The sequence below is a fragment of the Barbatula barbatula genome (assembly GCF_947034865.1).
Source record: "Barbatula barbatula genome assembly, chromosome: 19".
Classification (NCBI taxonomy): Eukaryota; Metazoa; Chordata; class Actinopteri; order Cypriniformes; family Nemacheilidae; genus Barbatula; species Barbatula barbatula.
The window spans coordinates 822,803-840,842 of record NC_136782.1 but is presented as its reverse complement, the minus strand read 5'-3'; the positions used below and the strand labels follow the sequence as shown (position 1 = coordinate 840,842).

General features: G+C 40.7%; 2 protein-coding genes across 2 annotated transcripts; one reads left to right on the top strand and one right to left on the bottom strand.

Annotated features, from left to right (window-relative positions):
* Positions 1–1,049: 1,049 nt before the first annotated feature.
* Positions 1,050–11,395, bottom strand: nmd3 (NMD3 ribosome export adaptor). Its single transcript, XM_079481169.1, has 16 exons — positions 11,246–11,395; positions 10,967–11,012; positions 10,200–10,334; positions 10,021–10,117; positions 9,851–9,931; positions 9,642–9,770; positions 9,462–9,552; positions 9,298–9,376; positions 8,831–8,927; positions 4,383–4,500; positions 3,859–4,004; positions 3,576–3,688; positions 3,424–3,496; positions 2,926–3,032; positions 2,756–2,826; positions 1,050–2,120 (listed from the first exon to the last, which is right to left on the bottom strand). The coding sequence occupies exons 2-16, from the start codon at positions 11,008–11,010 to the stop codon at positions 1,984–1,986; spliced, it is 1,518 nt and encodes a 505-aa protein (XP_079337295.1). The 5' UTR covers positions 11,011–11,012; positions 11,246–11,395; the 3' UTR covers positions 1,050–1,983.
* A 19-nt stretch (positions 11,396–11,414) lies between these two features.
* cpb2 (carboxypeptidase B2 (plasma)) lies at positions 11,415–17,080 on the top strand. Its single transcript, XM_079481168.1, has 11 exons — positions 11,415–11,943; positions 12,480–12,555; positions 12,652–12,776; positions 13,320–13,428; positions 13,512–13,613; positions 13,690–13,794; positions 14,051–14,161; positions 14,252–14,345; positions 14,428–14,630; positions 14,709–14,793; positions 15,882–17,080. Exons 1-11 carry the CDS (start codon positions 11,867–11,869, stop codon positions 16,067–16,069), a joined length of 1,275 nt encoding a protein of 424 aa, XP_079337294.1. The 5' UTR covers positions 11,415–11,866; the 3' UTR covers positions 16,070–17,080.
* The last annotated feature ends 960 nt before the right edge of the window (positions 17,081–18,040 follow it).

Below are 18,040 nucleotides of genomic sequence, written 5' to 3'. Positions count from 1 at the left end.
CGGTCTTAAACATGCCTTCTTGATTAGCAAAACAAAGCCTGAACGACTTGAACAGGCCACGGATCAAACAGCGATCAACTAGCTCCCTGCTTTTAAGAGGAAAAAATGCTAATGTCTAGCCGTAACGAGCGGCTGACGGCAACTTAATGTTAATACAGTCTCGCAGTACTCAAACGGAACCACTCCCTTTCGGGACCAGGTGGTGAACTTGCAGGTGCTCCCCACCGGAAAGGGAGACCCAACCCCATCTGTGTTGTGTTCCGAGTTGGTTCCGTCTGAGATATCCTCATGAGATGGTTCCCCTCGTGCCAACCCATGACCTCCTCAAGGTGGACATCCACCTTGCGGCACTCAGTCCCCATATACCTCCCATGAGTTCTCCCCTACGGGTGAGACCATGTTGGTGTCTCCACTGTATTCCCCCCTATGGTGGGAAGTGGTCTCCATAGCGTACATACCCATTGAGGGAGCAGCGCTTACCCAGTGGCCCTACGGTGCCAGACGGCTTCTCGCCATTAGAGAAACAAGGCCTCTGGTGGCCGAGGGCAGGGGCTACTCATCTTTGCCAAAGCTCTGGGACCCCATTCATTTTCATTTAATTAGTCAAGTGGACAAGCACAAAGACTGTAATGCTGAGCCTGAAATCTCATTCTGTGACAGTACGTACTGATTTAGATAAAGTTATCAACTGTTAGAAAAGTACCTTCTATATAGTACGAGTGGGAGAAGTATGATTACATTTTGGACGTACCGGATCCGCCATGTTTTCATTTTCACATGACCAGTATGCTGCTTGACCTATGACGGAAACTGCAAGAATGCATGTAGGCATTGCTTATAGCATCACTTGTCCATCCAATGCACACTCACAAATCTCAGAACAAGCAGAGGACCATCTGGGTATTCCCCTCCTACTGTAGTAGGCAGCTATCGATGTGAGGCCCGAATTTAGTAATGAACCGGAAGCGAGACATGAGGAAGTCAGCAAGTCAATATTCAGCGAGTGGCTCCATCTGGTGTTGGAATGAATGGATAGGTGAAGACTGTTTGATTGTTATTCATAAAACCGTTTAATGAACCCTTCAAATTATTATTATTTATATCACATTTAAAATCCAGAGCTACATTGCAAAACGTCATTATATGGTTGTAGAAGCATTCTTAAACTAACTTTTAAATCACAATGACCCTTATTATTGTAACAGTCAGCCTTACGGTCGAGTTAGGAAAATGACAAATGGAGTCAGAGTAAGTTTTAAAGGATATAAGATGAAAGCCGGACAGTGCCACCCTTCCCTATCTGTAGACAAGCTACTGCAGTCAGGACATGCTGTGTGTTATTCTGGTTTCGTCTTAAATGAGCTCCTAACTAAAATTGGATTTTTAAGTTATGATTGTTTTTGGAATACACCCCCACATTCTAATACTGCAATACACACTTCTTATGGATGAAACACTGAAAAGCCTTTACATTTGCCAGATTACGTGCATCAAATTCTATGAAATCATCTTTCTCGGGATCTCTTGTTATATTTTTTGTGGACTTTAATATTGTACGGTATTTCCTGTTTGCTTTGTTGGTTGCCATGTTGTTTAATCGTCTCAGTTGATCCTTTGTTAGCCAGTGTAGTGTTCCTTTGCCCTGTGTCCGTCGTTGATTTCTATTGGATTATTTTTCTGTTTTTGGCATCTTTGTTTGCTCCTGTTACCCTGTGTTCTATAGGCTTGTGGATTACACAGATAAACCTGCTGCATTTGGATCCGCTTCGCTGCTGTCTACCCTTACAATACAGATCCAAGCAGACCAGTTTATCTTAACCTCCAAAATTGATATCGATAGCATAAGTGATTCACAAGGGTTGCGTTAAACACGTTCCTTATGAGTCAAACATTCACAGGGAAATCTTTTATTGGGTTAGTTGTGGCAATGCAGAATGACATCTAAACCTCAAAATGACATCACTGAAAGCTCCCAATCTACATTCATGCATCCGTCATCATGTCAGCTCCTTCTCCACCGGTGGCGTCGCTCAAACTCAAATCCTCCAACATCTCGGTCAGAGAGACCCTGGGAGCCCCGTCATCATCGGTGTCGCTCTCCACCGGGATCTTTGACGTGTCTGTACAGAGACGATCACATGAGTTTCAAATTCCAAGTGTCACTATGGCTGCTTCATATAATACCAAAATAAAGTTCAGAAGCTTAAAATGAGAAAAATCTTAAAGCAGTTTTGTGACTGGACGAACACATAACCTTTATCCTACTTCAGACTTCATTCTGTGTTTTAGTCTCGATGTTGGTAACATAGAAATCACAGATCGATCATATTAGGCAAATAAATACTAAAGTAAATTCAGATTCAGTAGACCGCAAACACAGCCGGTTTCATACTTGTGCGTAGTATAATGGGAGTTGTATTTGTTTAAATGGAAACTATAATAGTGAAGGCCTACACTTGTATTTGGATTCTATTGGTGTGATGTAATCTGGCTGTCGGTAACCAATAGTAATTCCTGTTTGAATAAAGGCAACACAAAAGGAATTTTCTAATGGTTTTAATGGAAACAATCAGAATTTCTGTGATGGCTTTGATAGATTTATTTCAGCAGGGTAACTATACCCATACTGTGCTTCACACTATTGACAATATTGAGCTGAAGCTCGACTTAGCGATTTCATTTCATTTCATTTGCCATCGCAATGTTAAAACACAGAAAACCATGAGAACACAGAAGCGCGAGTGTGTGCATTTACCTCTGAAGATGTTGATGTTCTTCCTCAAGACTTCATCTTCCTCAAGGTCTTCCAGGAACTCATGATATTGTCTACAAGAAACATCCACGAATCATCAAACATCACAACAACAACAACACATGTAGATTCCCTTTTGCAGCTGAAGTCAGTAAATCTCTTCAGAAGCGTACCTCTCATCATCAGTGTCGACAGCTTCTCTCTCTCGGTCCAACTCCTTCAGTTTCCAGATTCTGTTCTTCACGCGCTTCACACGATCATAACTCTTCTTTATGAGCACCTGAACACCAGCAGCACATTCATGAACAATGGCCACATTTACCCTCTTTTTGTTTCACAAAGACTACGTTTTGTTTCAGCAAAAATTGACATTTCAATTCAATGTTCTAAAGACTACAGCCAAACATGAACTTTAGAATGAACTAAATGCATTTCATTGTTGTAAACCCTAAAGTTGATAAAAATGTCAACAAAAAAAAACATGTTGTCTGCGATTTATAATGCGCAGTTCATGTGCATGAAACAGACTTTACGATATCATAAGCGCTCCAGACGAGTCAATTTATGCTAGATATAGTGTTAATCATGATTTAAGGTGTAGTTGAATGTGCTGAAGTACACCTGTGCTCATTTTGTGTGAACGTCTAGACAACTGACGTGTAGTGTCTTACCACATCAGGGACGCGGTGAGGATTCATCTTATTGAGAAACTCATCATTGATATTGGCGTTGGCGAAATCAAAGCTAAAGTGAAAACGCAGAGTGTCAGTTATCATCATCAGATGTAGGCCATGAATGAAGCCGTGTGTGTAAGTGAACTGACCCGAGGACCAGATCTCCAATGTTCAGCAGGTGACCCAGAAACGTCCTGCAGTGATACTGTTGACCGGAGTCCATATCTGACGTCTTCTGAACCCAAACCTCAGCTAAAGTGTGCTGCAAACACATACATCAGTATTTACAGGTACACACACTCGTGTTCATGATGTCTCATTGACTTAAACGTTCATTTCTATTGATCTGGACTTTTTCAACATTTGCTATTTTAGATGTACAACAATAACCGGCAACATGCGCATGTGTATATTCTTTAATCTCTGTTTTACCCTGTTGGATGTGAGACCGGCGCCGGCCCCCAGTCTCTGGTCTCTGATGATGTCTATGTCCATGACGATAAACTCCTCTAACTGCCGGGGGCTACACAGACTGTTGAACGGGTGTCGCCAGTAAGTGCTTCCGTCCACCTCCGCGACTGAAATAAAACGCATCACACAATGAGCTCTGCAATCATTCCCACCAGAAGCATGTTTGGATGCCTTTACACTGAGGATTTTAAAGACCTCAATTAATCAAAAACAACAGGGACTTTTAATATGATTATGTTAGCTGTAAGCTAGTTACATCTACAAACTAGTGTGCCACCAAACATTGGTTCAACATTCAAAACATAGTCTCTCAACTATAATTGGCAACATTTTATCATATTCATTTAGTTTGCATGCCTCTCTCTCTCAGTCTGAGCATGCTTGTGTGTAACTGAAAGTGCTCGTTTCTCTGTGAAAAGCTCAATCAAGATGAAATGAAGCGAGAAGCGTAACGTACTGTACAGGTGAGGCGGGGTGTAACTCACTCTGTAAGGTGTCGGGGTCGATCAGGTGAATAGAGCTGGTGACCCGGACACACACACACACCTGACCCATGTTACCCAGACTCTGAGCGAGCCGCGGGGACAGACACACCACGTTGTCCTGTGAGACACACACACACAAAGATGAGTATCACATGAAAACGCAATCACTGTGTTGGAGTATCAGAACAGACATTCAAAAAAGACATTTATAACACAATTTCTCCTACTATGCAAGTCAATGGAGGCCAAGAAGTGTTTGGTTAGAGGCATTTTTCCAAATATCTTTCCTTCTGGACCAGTGTTTACAACATCTTACTCGATTATTAGGGTTCGAGCCCGTAGGGCTAGAAACCTATTGTATTTGTGGGTTTTATTATTCTTCTTCTTTGTTATTATTCTTCCCTAAAACTACATGGGCAGCCTAAACCGTAAGGCCGACAGAGCTGAGACTTGGTCAGATGGTAGTAGTCCTTGTCGCTACTCAGATACATGGACCCAGCCAAATCGGCCCATAGGTGGCGCTACAGCGATGAAAAGCGCGTTTGCACTCTTTACTCCTAAACCGTTTGTCGCACACCCAAGTGTTTTATATCATTGTAATCATTGGCTCAAAACTTAAAAAACGTATATCTCCGATTTCATTTCCGGTATGCAAATTTTTCCGCTAATTTGCATTTTATGCAAAAAAAATAAAATGAACTAGTCCCTGGATTTTTGCCCGATCGGAACCAAACCAACGCTGATGAATTCCGTGGAGTGTGAATGTGAATAATTATCAAAAAAAAGTTGAAATTTCGATTCACCATTGCTAGGGGGCGCCAAAACGTCTGAACCGGAAGTGCCATGGTTGACTAAAATGGCCATAACTTGTCAACCGTTTGAGCAATCTTCATGGGACTTGTACCCTATGTGTAGACTCTCAGTCCGGGGTCACAGTAAAAAGGATTTGGCGCTTGGCCACTAGGTGGCGCTATAATATACATGAACTCGAAAAGGGCTATAACTACCCAACCGTTTGCCCGATCGACTGATTATTTGGTATGGTCTGTCTTTGTGTCATGCACGATGATTGTCTAAAAGGACAGTGGCGTATCTAATGAAACATGGCGGTCATCGGCCAATGAAGTTTGAGCACTCATTAGACAGGGTTAACGGAGGCCGATCGAAACGACACTCGCTGGGCTTGTTCGACTCATGGTCCAGAAGGTCTGTAAGAAATATGAACTCATTCGGCCACCGGGGGGCGAAGTAACTGTTTTAGAGTGCATAAACAATTGTATATCACGTGACATTTGACATATACTCAAACTATTGTTATCATATGATAGCTCTTCACATTCTGAACAACTTTGCCTCTGAACACACTTCTGTCGATTGAACGGTTTGCGAATTATCGCTGACGATGTCAAAAACCTACTTTCGCGAACTAGTCCTAGGTTTTTCGACCGATCGGATCCAAACCAATGCAGATAACATCTCTGGAGTGTGAATGTAAATAATTATCAAAAAAAAGTTAAAATTTTCTTTCACGGTTGCTTAGGGGCGTAAACATTTTAAATAGGCGGAGTCTATGACATTAAAATGCCCATAACTCGAGCACTATTAGAGATATCATCATGGGGCTTGGAACATATGTGTAGACCATCACTCCGAGATGACTTACAAAATACCGCGGCGTTTGGACACTAGGTGGCGCTATAAAGTATAAATGGCAAAATTTACGTGTCTTTGGTTGCATAAACAATTGTGTATCACGTGATATTTGACATATACCCAAACTATTTACATCATATGATAGCTCTCCTCATTCTGAACAACTTTGCCTCTGGACACGCTTCTGTCGATCAAACGGTTCGTGAGTTATGGCTGATGATGTTAAAAACCTACTTTTGCGAACTGGTCCTTGGTTTTTCACTTGATCGGATCCAAACCAATGCAGATGACTTCTGTGGAGTGTGAATGTAAATAATTATCCAAAAAAAGTTGAAATTTCTTTTCATGGTTGCTTTGGGGCATAAACATTTTAAATAGGCGGAGCCTATTACATTAAAATGCCCATAACTCGAGCACTATTAGAGATATCATCATGGGGCTTGGGACATATGTGAAGACCATCACTCCGAGATGACTTACAAAATACCGCGGCGTTTGGACACTAGGTGGCGCTATAACAGTAAAAATGGCAAAATTGACACATCTTTGGTTGCCTTAACAATTGTGTATCACGTGACATTTGACATTTACACAAACTATCGATATCATATGAAAGCTCTCATAATTCCAAACAAATTTGGCTTTTGAACCATTGATGTCGATCAAACAGTTTGTGAGTTATCTGTGATGATGTTAAGAACCTGCCTTTGCGAACTTGTTCTAGGTTTTTCAAGCGATTTTAAAATTTCCACCACAGTACAATTCTCTGGACTGTCTAGATCAATAACTATCAAAAACATCTTCAACTTTTTCATTTGCATGACCATTACAGGGTCCTTTATTATATTCAAGTGAACGGTGTACCTGAAAGCTCGCTTCTCCTTAACAAATAATCCAATTGACTTGCCATTAAGTACAATCATACATCTTATTAGACTAAACAAGCATGCAAAATATGATGGTTATCGGACAAGAGATATGTTTCCTCTCTCACAGGAACAAGGTGTTAGACATATAAAGCACTACACATTAAACGTTGCTCCATATTCACACGTCTATAAATATAGAACATGTCTGGCTGGTTGTAAGATGCTGTTTTGCTTAGCATAACACACACCTTTATTATGTACACCAGTTTAATTGCATGTAAACCTACATTTCTACTCAGCAGTCACATGGCAGCAACTCAATGCAATTAGGCATTTAGACGGGGTCATTTCTTAAATGGATGTGACCAAATTAACCTGAAAAATGATTCCCCTCAAGTGTACTCTATGTGCATATGTGTGTAATCAGGCGTAGTGTCTGTGAACCGTTGCTGACCGTATCTATAATTTTTCAGGCGTTGGGAGTATCTTCCACTTGGGTGTTTTAGGATGAGAGTCCTCGGCCTACTTGATGAAGGCAAAGATGCTTTGGATTCCTTAAAAGTGCTCGAACCCGCTAAATGCTGCTTGCAGCTTTAATTCATATTTGTTTCACATGTCACCCTGGACCAACAAACCAGTCATAAGGACTTTTTTTATTCAACATGATCTGAAAGGTAAATAAAGAAGCTTTCCATTGATGTATGGTTTTTAGGATGGGATAGTACTTGGCCAAGATACAACTATTTGAAAATCTGGATCATAATATTAAGAAACTCCCCATTAAGTTGTGCATCAGAGGCGCAGCAGATGGCCGTTGCCAAGACGACTTGAAATTGCTGAACTCAACTTGTGGTACAGTCCGTAGAACCCTCAAAGTTTTTTTTAGTTATGTTGCATTCAGGGTTGGAAATGAACAGCCACCAGACGCTGATCAAAATCAACCCAGTCGGCTATTGCGGTTAAATGAATTGCCAAATTGACTTGTTCATAAATGCTGTTCACTCACTTCGCAGGGAAGGTTCATGTAAATCAAATCCTATTAATAAAGCCTATGGTGCAGCTTCTGCACATTTCTGACTCAAACAATCCAGTCCTGCGGCGTCATGTAGAGCGGTCGGCGTAAGACATCAACGCACCGTGAGAGACACGACTGCTCCATCAGAACGCAGAAGTGTATCGGAGGCCTTCTAGTGTGTGAAAGCGTCTATGTGCAAACACAATCTTTGTTGGACACCGGACCCATTGGCCTCATCTTCAGAGCCGTTTCACGTTAGATCGGTTGTAAGGAATACGTCAGGTCAGGTGCACGTCGGGCCACGCACAGGTATCACACGCCCAAAGTCCATTTGTTATATATACACATTATATAACGGTAACTGAACAGTAATGGTTGGTGTAAGTCCTAAGATACTGAAACAGACGTAACTGTGATTATGGTGTAAGTTTACTGCAACTGAAAAAATGAATAGTCATTTAAAGTTAGGCTTACATTTATTCACTTAACAAATATAAAATGTTTGACTTCACTAATCTTTTTATTTTCCTAATTTAGTGGAAATATGTTGTTGTGCCGCGGAAAGAAAAGTATCAAATATATCTGTGTAACCCCTGTGTGGTTTTGTCACATTTGAGAAGAAAGTCAGAACAAATGGAAAAGCTTTTGTCGTGCAAGAGTTCCCATCTGTTCTGTGCTCTGACAGATCAAAACCTTTTTGTGTAGCGTTTGACCAGTATTGTGTGTGTGTGTGTATCAAGTATTGACTAACCCCAAATGTTATGCAAACATTAAAAATAATAAAGAATCCTCAAGACAATTGGTTATGTTTCATGTTTGTAATAATTGTCCTGTACTGAAATGTTTGTAATGTCTGTGGGGGAAAGTGCTCTAGATATGAAGCCTCGAGCTCAGAGTAGAAGTGTGTTTACCTTACACACGGGAACAATCTCCACTGAGAATGTGCTTTTGTAGTTGTAGGTATTTGTATGAACATCGTGAGATATGAGCCGCTGAGACGCCTTTGACCTTCAGAAGCAAACAGTTAAACACTCATATCAACATCATGAAGAGGAACAGACAGACCTAACCAGAAACCAACAGCTCTGGAGAGATGTCCGGAACACAATATCCAGAACCATGGTTTTAACTATCATGGTGATTGTCCATATGCATGCATTAACTAACCAATCTACTTCAAGCACAAGCCAAGGAATTTTATTGTGCAATAATATGTCATGTGACTTGATAAAACAGATCAAGCATAAATCCATTTGAGAACTCAACTGTTTATCTTTGGGTAAATGTAACCTGCTACCCAGAGCAGAGCTTTGCCGTGTAATATAAATCAGGCGCTCCTGACGTGCTGATGGGAAAGTTCAAGACATGCGTTTCATACCTGCCGGGAACGGTGCACTGCAGGAAATCCACCATCTTCTGACCGTTCTGCTTGGAGGCGTAGTAAAAATCAATGCCCTCTGAAAAGCCAGCAGAGAAACATGAATGAAAGAACGAAAGAGCGCATCATCACACACAAACAGAGAGACATGATGGGAGACGCACCGTGGATCTCCTTGATGCGAACCGTGTTCTGATGGAGCTTGTGCTTCAGGATCAGCTGCTCCAGATAGTAAAAGGTTTTCTTGTGGACAGTCTGACAGGACAACACAGGCAGACACAGCATTAATGGCACCACATTAGTCTTGTGAAGTCTGTATATTTGTGTTAAAGTGCGTTGGATACCTTCTGCCTCACTTGCACAACAGCTTTCCAGAAGTCTTTCGCTTCCACTCGATGACAATCATCACACATCTGAGCTTGAATGACAAACTCCACCACAAACACCTGCTGCAGAATGGCTCCGTTCATCACCTGTACAACATCATTCAACGTCAGTCACGTCACCACATCTACAGTACACCTCACCTCACGCTGGATAACATCTAGCACACCTCCTTCTGGATGGTCAGCTTCATCTTGATTCTTTTGGAGTGTGGTTCCGTCCATAAGAAGCCAGCGTCAATAAGCCTCACCTGACCGGAAGAAACCAAACACAACGCCAGTTTAGAAACGGTTGCGGTTTGACTCCGTTATCATCACGAGACTGCTGTTCATCATCAACCTTGGCCATCGTGCTCTTCAGTTTCTTCAGACACAGAGCGAGAAGTTCCCTTGACTCCAGAGTGCATTGAATCCACGTGCCGGGAGGCTGTAAATATCTACGGAAACACAAATGCCGGTCAAATAAAAGCCGAGGTCTCTCCATACGAAAAGGCGAAGTAGTGGAAGCACGTAACATACCGTTCGCACTGTCTGCAGAAGTGAACGGAGACCTGCTTGGGAATACCCTCGGAGATGTCCACTTGAGTCCTTAAGCAGGACACGCACATGTTGGCTGGGTTTGGTGGGATGGGAACGCCACACGTACAGCAAAGACTAGTAGTGGGGAGAACAACGGTGAGACATTTGAATAAAAAAGTCCCACCTTCCATTAAAGACAGCCACTCATCGATGGATAATAACGCCGATTGAATTTAAACTCAGGAAACAGTCAGTGTCGGGTTTTATTATTGATCAAAAATAAGCTTTTAATTTGCCAGTGATTTCAGAAATATCCGAGTGGCAAAAGAGTCTTCTCTTTTGATCGTCTTTTTTATCAGAGCATTCAAATACATTAAACATGGGATGACATTCAAATACAATAAAACTAAATTCAGAAAAGGTCATTCTCTTGACACTTTTTTTGTAATGATCATATTAAACAAACATTTACTTTGGGAATTATTATAGAACATGTGCAGCTATGAATGCGATATTTAGCAAGTACACTAAACATATTGGGTATATGTTTATGATTGCAATGGGAGAAATAACGTCACATTGTTAAATCCTCATTTTGACAGGTCAGAATCTGATCAATTGACTCAGAAACTACAGTTCAAATGAACACCACCAAATGTAGATACGATTTCATTGCTGGACTATGTTTCTTCAACATGCGCTTTTCCAATCTATATTTTCTATTAGTGAAACCCTGACAGGTACACAACAGCACATCGAATACTCACATGTTCCCTTGGCTGCTTGATGGGGGGGCCTGCATGTACTCCATGACTACAACAACACAGCAAACTCAATGACGTCACTCAAAACAATGTCAATCTTTGAATCGATATTTACAACTAAACAATATCTCACATGCTGCGCAGAATAGACTTTTACATAATACCACCATTACAGGAAGCATGCGTGAATATCGACTATAGAAACATTACAGCACATTCTTAACACAGTAAAGTGTATAGTCCGTAAACTCACAGAAGTGAGATATATGTGTAAATACTCACCGGACGATAGTTTAAATGATCGGGTCCCGAGAGGAACTACGCGACTACAGCGCACACGTGTTTCCCAGCGGTCTGCTGCTGATGACGTCACGGCGGCACGCTGTCAGGACCTGCCGCGCTGCCCAACACTCGCCTGACTATAAATGAGGAAACGCCTCATTAATTCGCTTCGATTAATAACACCAAGGAGTTTAGGCGACACACGGATTCAAAATCAAGCAGATTGAAAATATTAAAATAATGTATTTATTGTGCAAATGCACGGAGGTATTCATTATACTAGTTTTGGCAAAATAGTACATAAAATATGAATTATCAACAGAATGTTTATTACACGTTACACCCCATTAAGAAACTGCCATGTATTCATGTTCCTGATGCTAATCAGGCTAGCACTTGTTTATGAGTGGCACTGTTCATCGCATCAACAAGAGACTTCTTTTCTCATTTGTTTCCATGAACCCATCTGAGGATCATACGCTTCTGAACCCTGTAGAAGATTAGTCCTCTATACGCCAATAGAAAGTAAAGTTTAACCACAAGACAAACAGATCTAGATCAATACTGGCCTCCTACACGAGTACATTCTTGCACCATTTATTTGAAGACAGACGTACAGAAATGAAGCCTCTAACAAAGCTGCTTTACTTTATATGTTTAAACAACTTTCTTCACATGTGTATGTGCACGTCAGAGCAGTAAGTCATATTTCATATATCTTTTTGCATTACACAAGAATGTATTTTTGTAGTCTATAGCCTACAACACTAAGTGGTCTTGTCTCGTAATCACTTGAAGTGCTGTGCAGAACCATGTCTTGGTGCTTCAGCGGTTCTGAATGAGGATGACTGAGCTGCTCTATAGAACCGCTGAAGCACCCTACAGGGGATTACCAGGTTCTTTACACAGAAGCGGTGCTGTATGGTTCTTCAGCGGTTCTATAGAGCAGCTCAGTGTTCCCGAAGAACTGCTGAAGAACCTCTACGGCACCAAGACGTGGTTCTATGCAGCACTTAAAGTGGTTCACCTATGATTTACGAGCCAAGAACCACTTTAAGTGCTTGATAGAACCATTTTGTTTTGCCTAAGGTGTTGGCTTTGGTGGCTAAAATGGGTCAACCCTTACTGAGCATGCTCAAGATATATTTTTGACATGGTATGTACAAATGATAAACGTATTGAAAATGCATCAGGCGGTCATGTTGATGGCAGCTGTTTCTCTGTTCATGTGCAGTGACCAGGTTTTGTCCATCACTGTATCCACACAGGACCATGTGGACACCATGCAAAACTTGACCAGTCACAATGGGGTGAGAGTTCATTTTCTTCATCGACCAATTTTGCGAAGTAATCGGCCTCATTCAGATTGTTAAATGTGTGTATGTGGATGTTGTGCTCTCGCTCAGACAGTTTTGTGGCAACCGGCTTCTCCCAGTTACATTTCAACAAACTCTGAGGTTCACCTTTACGTTCAGTCAACAAGTGTGGAGCCCGTCACCCAACTCTTACAACAGCACAGAATCCCTTTTACGTACGTAAATCTGTGAACGATTGTAATACAGATTGTGTAAGCTTATTCATGACGTTTCATTATCGAAACGCAAATATCTGCTTTTGTGTTCTGCGGAAGCAAGAAGGTCATAAAGGTTTGATATGACAAGAGGGTGAGTAAATGAAGACAGAATTTTACCTTTTTGTTGAAAACTGACATATCAGATGTGACCCTGGACCACAAAACAAGTCACAATGGTCAAAATATATGGTTTGTTTGGATAGGACAATATTTATTGGAAATATTGAGAAAATGGCCTTTAAAGTTGTCCATCAGAGGCACTGCAACAGGCAGAAAGAAGAAACAGGTTTGTTTTAATGCTCTCTATTGGCTTGCTGCTGCTATGGCGTTTTGGAGAGTAGATTTACCTCAAAGCTCTAATTTTGTGTTCTGAAGTTGAAGTTGAGGAACAATGTGTGGGTCTCTTTGGGCTGCCGTTGTTTTGTTTGAAGTCAGATGATGTTTTAGATCATATTAATCTGCGTAATGACAAGCCTACACTATCTCTGCATGTGACCTCAGGGTTCTCGTGGAAAACACAGAAGCGCTGGTTGAGATGCAGACCAGAAATGATTCGTCAGATCCCCGCAGTGGTGGTGTTTACCATGAGAGATATCATTCTTTAGAGGATGTAAGATGACTACAGATTTGCAAGAAATCCAATTTTCTTAAAACTCAAAATCATATCTTATTTAAACAAGCCCTGCCTTTCAGATCTATTACTGGATGAATCAGACCAGCCAGGAGCATTCAGACATGGTGAAAGTTATTCTTATTGGATCATCATTTGAGAAAAGGCCACTCCAAGTCATGAAGGTAGAGATTCAGGTGATTCAGGTTTTATTGTAAGTCGAATCAGAACGAGCGCCCTCATCTCTCTCTCTGACTGCAGTTGTCTGGAAGAAGGGGTGCGGTGAACAGGGCCATGTGGATGGACTGTGGGATCCATGCGCGAGAGTGGATCGCTCCAGCTTTCTGCTTGTGGTTTGTCAACTATGTCAGTATTATACGGTAACACCTTACACCACTATCTTAACATAAAGTGCAAACATCGTATTTTAATCGCATTAGAAATGACTCATCTGCTCATTCGCATTCTCTGTGTCACGTATGAAGAACCAATTTTCTTTGCATTTGCGATTCCAATGCATGGCACAGAAACCTGTCAATCATTGTGGTGGGTGGAAGTATCTCACGCATTAGGAAGTGTTGTCACTCACAGTCTACCGTGTTTCTCTGTTCTTTGTTGTCAGGCGCTAAGATTTTACTCCCACAACAGTGAAATAACAGAGATGTTGAATAGCATGGACATTTACATCTTGCCAGTCATGAACCCAGATGGATACAAGTACACGTGGACAACAGTAATATGCTGAAAATATCAACCTTGTTAAATATCTGTAAACTTAACAACAGAAACTCCCATTGCCTTCCATTGTTCATTTCCCAAACAGGATCGAATGTGGAGGAAAAATCGCTCTGTACTCAAAGAGGGAAGTGAATGTGTTGGCGTTGATTTGAACAGAAACTTTGATTCTCACTGGTGCAGTAAGTGTCTCACAGACATAGGTTCATCATTACGCCTTCTTGATGTGAAAATAAAGATGAGTTCTTCTGATGTTTTATGAAGCGAGGGGTGCGTCCAATGACCCGTGTGATCCCACGTATCGCGGTCAGTACCCCGAGTCTGAACCGGAGGCTCAAGCTGTGGCCAAGTTTCTGCGCTCTCATAAAGACACGGTGAAGCTTTACATTTCCATCCATTCCTACTCTCAGATGCTCCTGTTTCCCTACTCCTACTCCTACGATGAAGCTCCAAACCACAATGAGCTGGTGCGTGTGATGAACAACTCAATGTGAAAACCGTGTGTTTAACATTTCAATATCCATATTCCTGTGTCTTGTCAACAGCTTGAACTCGCTAAGGAAGCCTCGACAAAAATACGCAGATACTACAGGAATCATTATAAATATGGTCCCGGAGCAAAAACCATCTGTAAGTTTCTCACTTGTAAGCCGCTAGAAAGGTGTCTGAACCACAATTTAATGTTATAAATTGATAACTTAAATTAGTTCATACCAATGTCCTGATTTTTTACTCACCCACATGCCAACCAAGCAACTTAGACATGTAATAGATGCGCTGGTCCGGTCCGTGTCAGCTTTGCCTCCTGTAGGCTTTGGACTTATAAATACATATCATTTGTACTTAAATATGAAATAATAGATATTTTAGAGCACTGAACCCCATTCCTACCTCTAAACCTAACCCCTCCCGACAATGAAAAAAAACGCAAGAAGCAAAGGCCGTCAGCCACGGGCATTTATTTAAACATACAGTAAAAACGGTATAAAAACATTACCAACAGGTCACATTAAGGAACTTAATGACGCAACCAGTCACGAGACACACGAGAGCAATGGAAGACCAGTTTTACGGCATACAGAAAAGGAGATCGCTGTTCTTTGGCCTCGAATTTGGTGAAAAATAGTATCTTTGTATAAGCAAGTATTGCTGCCTTCTATTGACAAAGCGCTTTGTTGGTTTCCTTCAGAACCGTTGGGAGAGAAAGTTGCAACAATGGAAGTTCAAAATTTCTGCGTGTCGCGTGATTCATGGAGCCTTCAGTTAGTTCCAGGACGTTATGTTTTCTCTTTAAATGCTTTATTTCTTTCGTTTTTTATTCATTAAATCATTTGCGTCTTTAAATGGGTTAAAAGTTTGTCACAATCTGTGTAGTCCCAGCTCCATGCGTTTCTAACTTCCGGGAACTATTGAGTGGCTCCATGAACCTCCATTGCTGTGAAAAAACGGTTCCATTGGAGTCAACGGAGTTGATGCAACTCTCTCTCTCAATGGCTCTGGTTTCCTTTATCTTCTCTGTAAGTCGCTTTGGATAAAAGGCGTTTAATGTAGGAGTGAGTACCGACCCATCCAGGATATGCACACAAAAAACTCACACAAAGACATAATACGTGTCATTTAACATACATGAGATCTAATAACTAATAATAACTCATCCTTAGAGCTTTTCTCTTTTTTTTTACAGTATATGAACTTTCATTGTCTTTCTGTTGTCTTAGATTTAGCCCCAGGAGGATCTGATGACTGGGCATATGACCTTGGCATTAAATATTCCTTCACTTTTGAGCTTCAGGACCGCGGAAGATACGGTTTTCTTCTTCCACCGAGCTTCATCCCTCAAGCCTGTAATGAAGCTCTATTGGCAGTGAAGATCACAGCCCTACATGTCATCAAGAACACACAATGACGGGCTTCTGACAAAAACTTCTGAAACCTTGTATCTCCATGTTTTGTGTTTTTATTTAATATTTTGTGAAATATGATTATTAGCGCCCCCTTTAGCTACTTGTATGTTCGTCAGTGGCTTTTGCAAATACCTAACCAAAACAGACTATGAAAAAAGTGCTATGACAAACTCTGACAGTTTAATCATTTAAGAAGTAAACAGTTTTTTCCATTTCTCCAAGGTTTCAGAAGAACAGGGACTATATACTGTGCATCACATTCATAACCTTTAGGAGATATATGCAATGTTCATTTAATAATGATACAGTGCTGTATATCTGTGAATAATGCAACAGCAATTAAAGAGGTTAAGTGGTTGTACAAAAAAATGAGCTCATTCTTACCTTCGGGGACCCATTTGTCCGCCCACAGGAAATGAATGGGGAATGACTCAATTTCACAGCATTTTCTTTCTTTTTTTTAATAATGTGAACAGCGTTCACATACATGCACACACCACAAACAGAACCATAAAAGCCATGTAGGTGTTTTCTTCCCATTTGATGTCAAATAAAAACTGACACACACACACACACACTTCAATGTAGATCAAGGTCCCGCTGCAAGATTTATTGATGCTTTCAGATGAAACATTGCCTCTGTGACAGTGAAGTTAAAGAGGTTTACTGGAGCAGAGAAATGATAACTTGATAACTATCCCACTTTTTCTTGGGATGGTCAGATTTGTATGTAAGCATATTTTGGCATCTTTGCATAGTTTAAAAATAATTTATTTTATTATAATTTTATAGATTTTCAGAGGTTAAGTTTTTGACAAATATTTTCTTATAGATTTCAGCCATTATGCAGCCACGATTATGTAGTGGTCATTGATATTTCAAGTTTTTGCTATTTTTATTTCATCCAATGTAACTAAAAAACCAAAGTGGGACTTAAAATTTGTTGAATGAAAAGTCAATTTTAAGTGAACATAACTATAAAATAATAATAGAAATTCAAAGGTTTTAGATGTAAATAAAATATACAACAACAAAAAATGTGAGTGCTTTATTAATTATAAATAAATAAAAAAACATGTTTTGACATTTCTTGAAAGAGTGGTTTTAATCATACCGTGGACAAATGTTTCCACGAAGGTCACAAACAGTCTTCTAATGAACACAACCAGAGGGTCAAACTGTTTGAATGGTGCAGTGTCCTGTGATTCTAGATTACACTATGAGTGAGTAGAAGGCTGTCAGGTGCACTAATGAAACCCACGGGGCAAGATTTGTCACCTTTTTTTTAGAATGGAAATCTCAGAATATTTTTCTTTGGCGACTCTCAGAGATGTCTATCAACAGCTGACTCCTACAGTATATTTTCTTGCGTTTTATTTGTAGAAATAGAGCACCGTGTAGGGCAGGCCTAAGGTTTGGTTAATCATTAAGCATGCATTTTCGACTGTTAGGTTTCATGCTTTTCACATATTTGACATTATTGCAACAACATTTTTATCAAACGCTAGAGTTTGCACCAGAATCCCGTCCTCCCAAAACGCCCTGATAGGTTAAGCTAACTTTATAGTCTGTTGGTTGCGTGTTCCTGAGGGCAGGGCTTATGAAATTCAGAGGTTTGTGATGTCACTAACCTGGGAAGAAGACTGACTGACTACATTTACATTTACATTTATTCATTTGGCAGACGCTTTTATCCAAAGCGACTTACAAAGAGTTCAGGGAGCAATAAGCGACAGGCCACCAAAGTCCTCTCAAAAGTGTTGTATCCGTGTGTCTGGTTGTCACATCTCTATACACTGTATCTATTACTACACTTTGATCATCACAGATGACGCAATACTCGACCACGTGATTTAGCATTTACTACACTGCCCTACAAACTTTGTCATTGCGCTGTAGCCTAACTCTTGTTTCTCTAAAACCGGACAAAACTGAACCAGGAGACTGGTCACAAGAATGTCACAATGCCCATT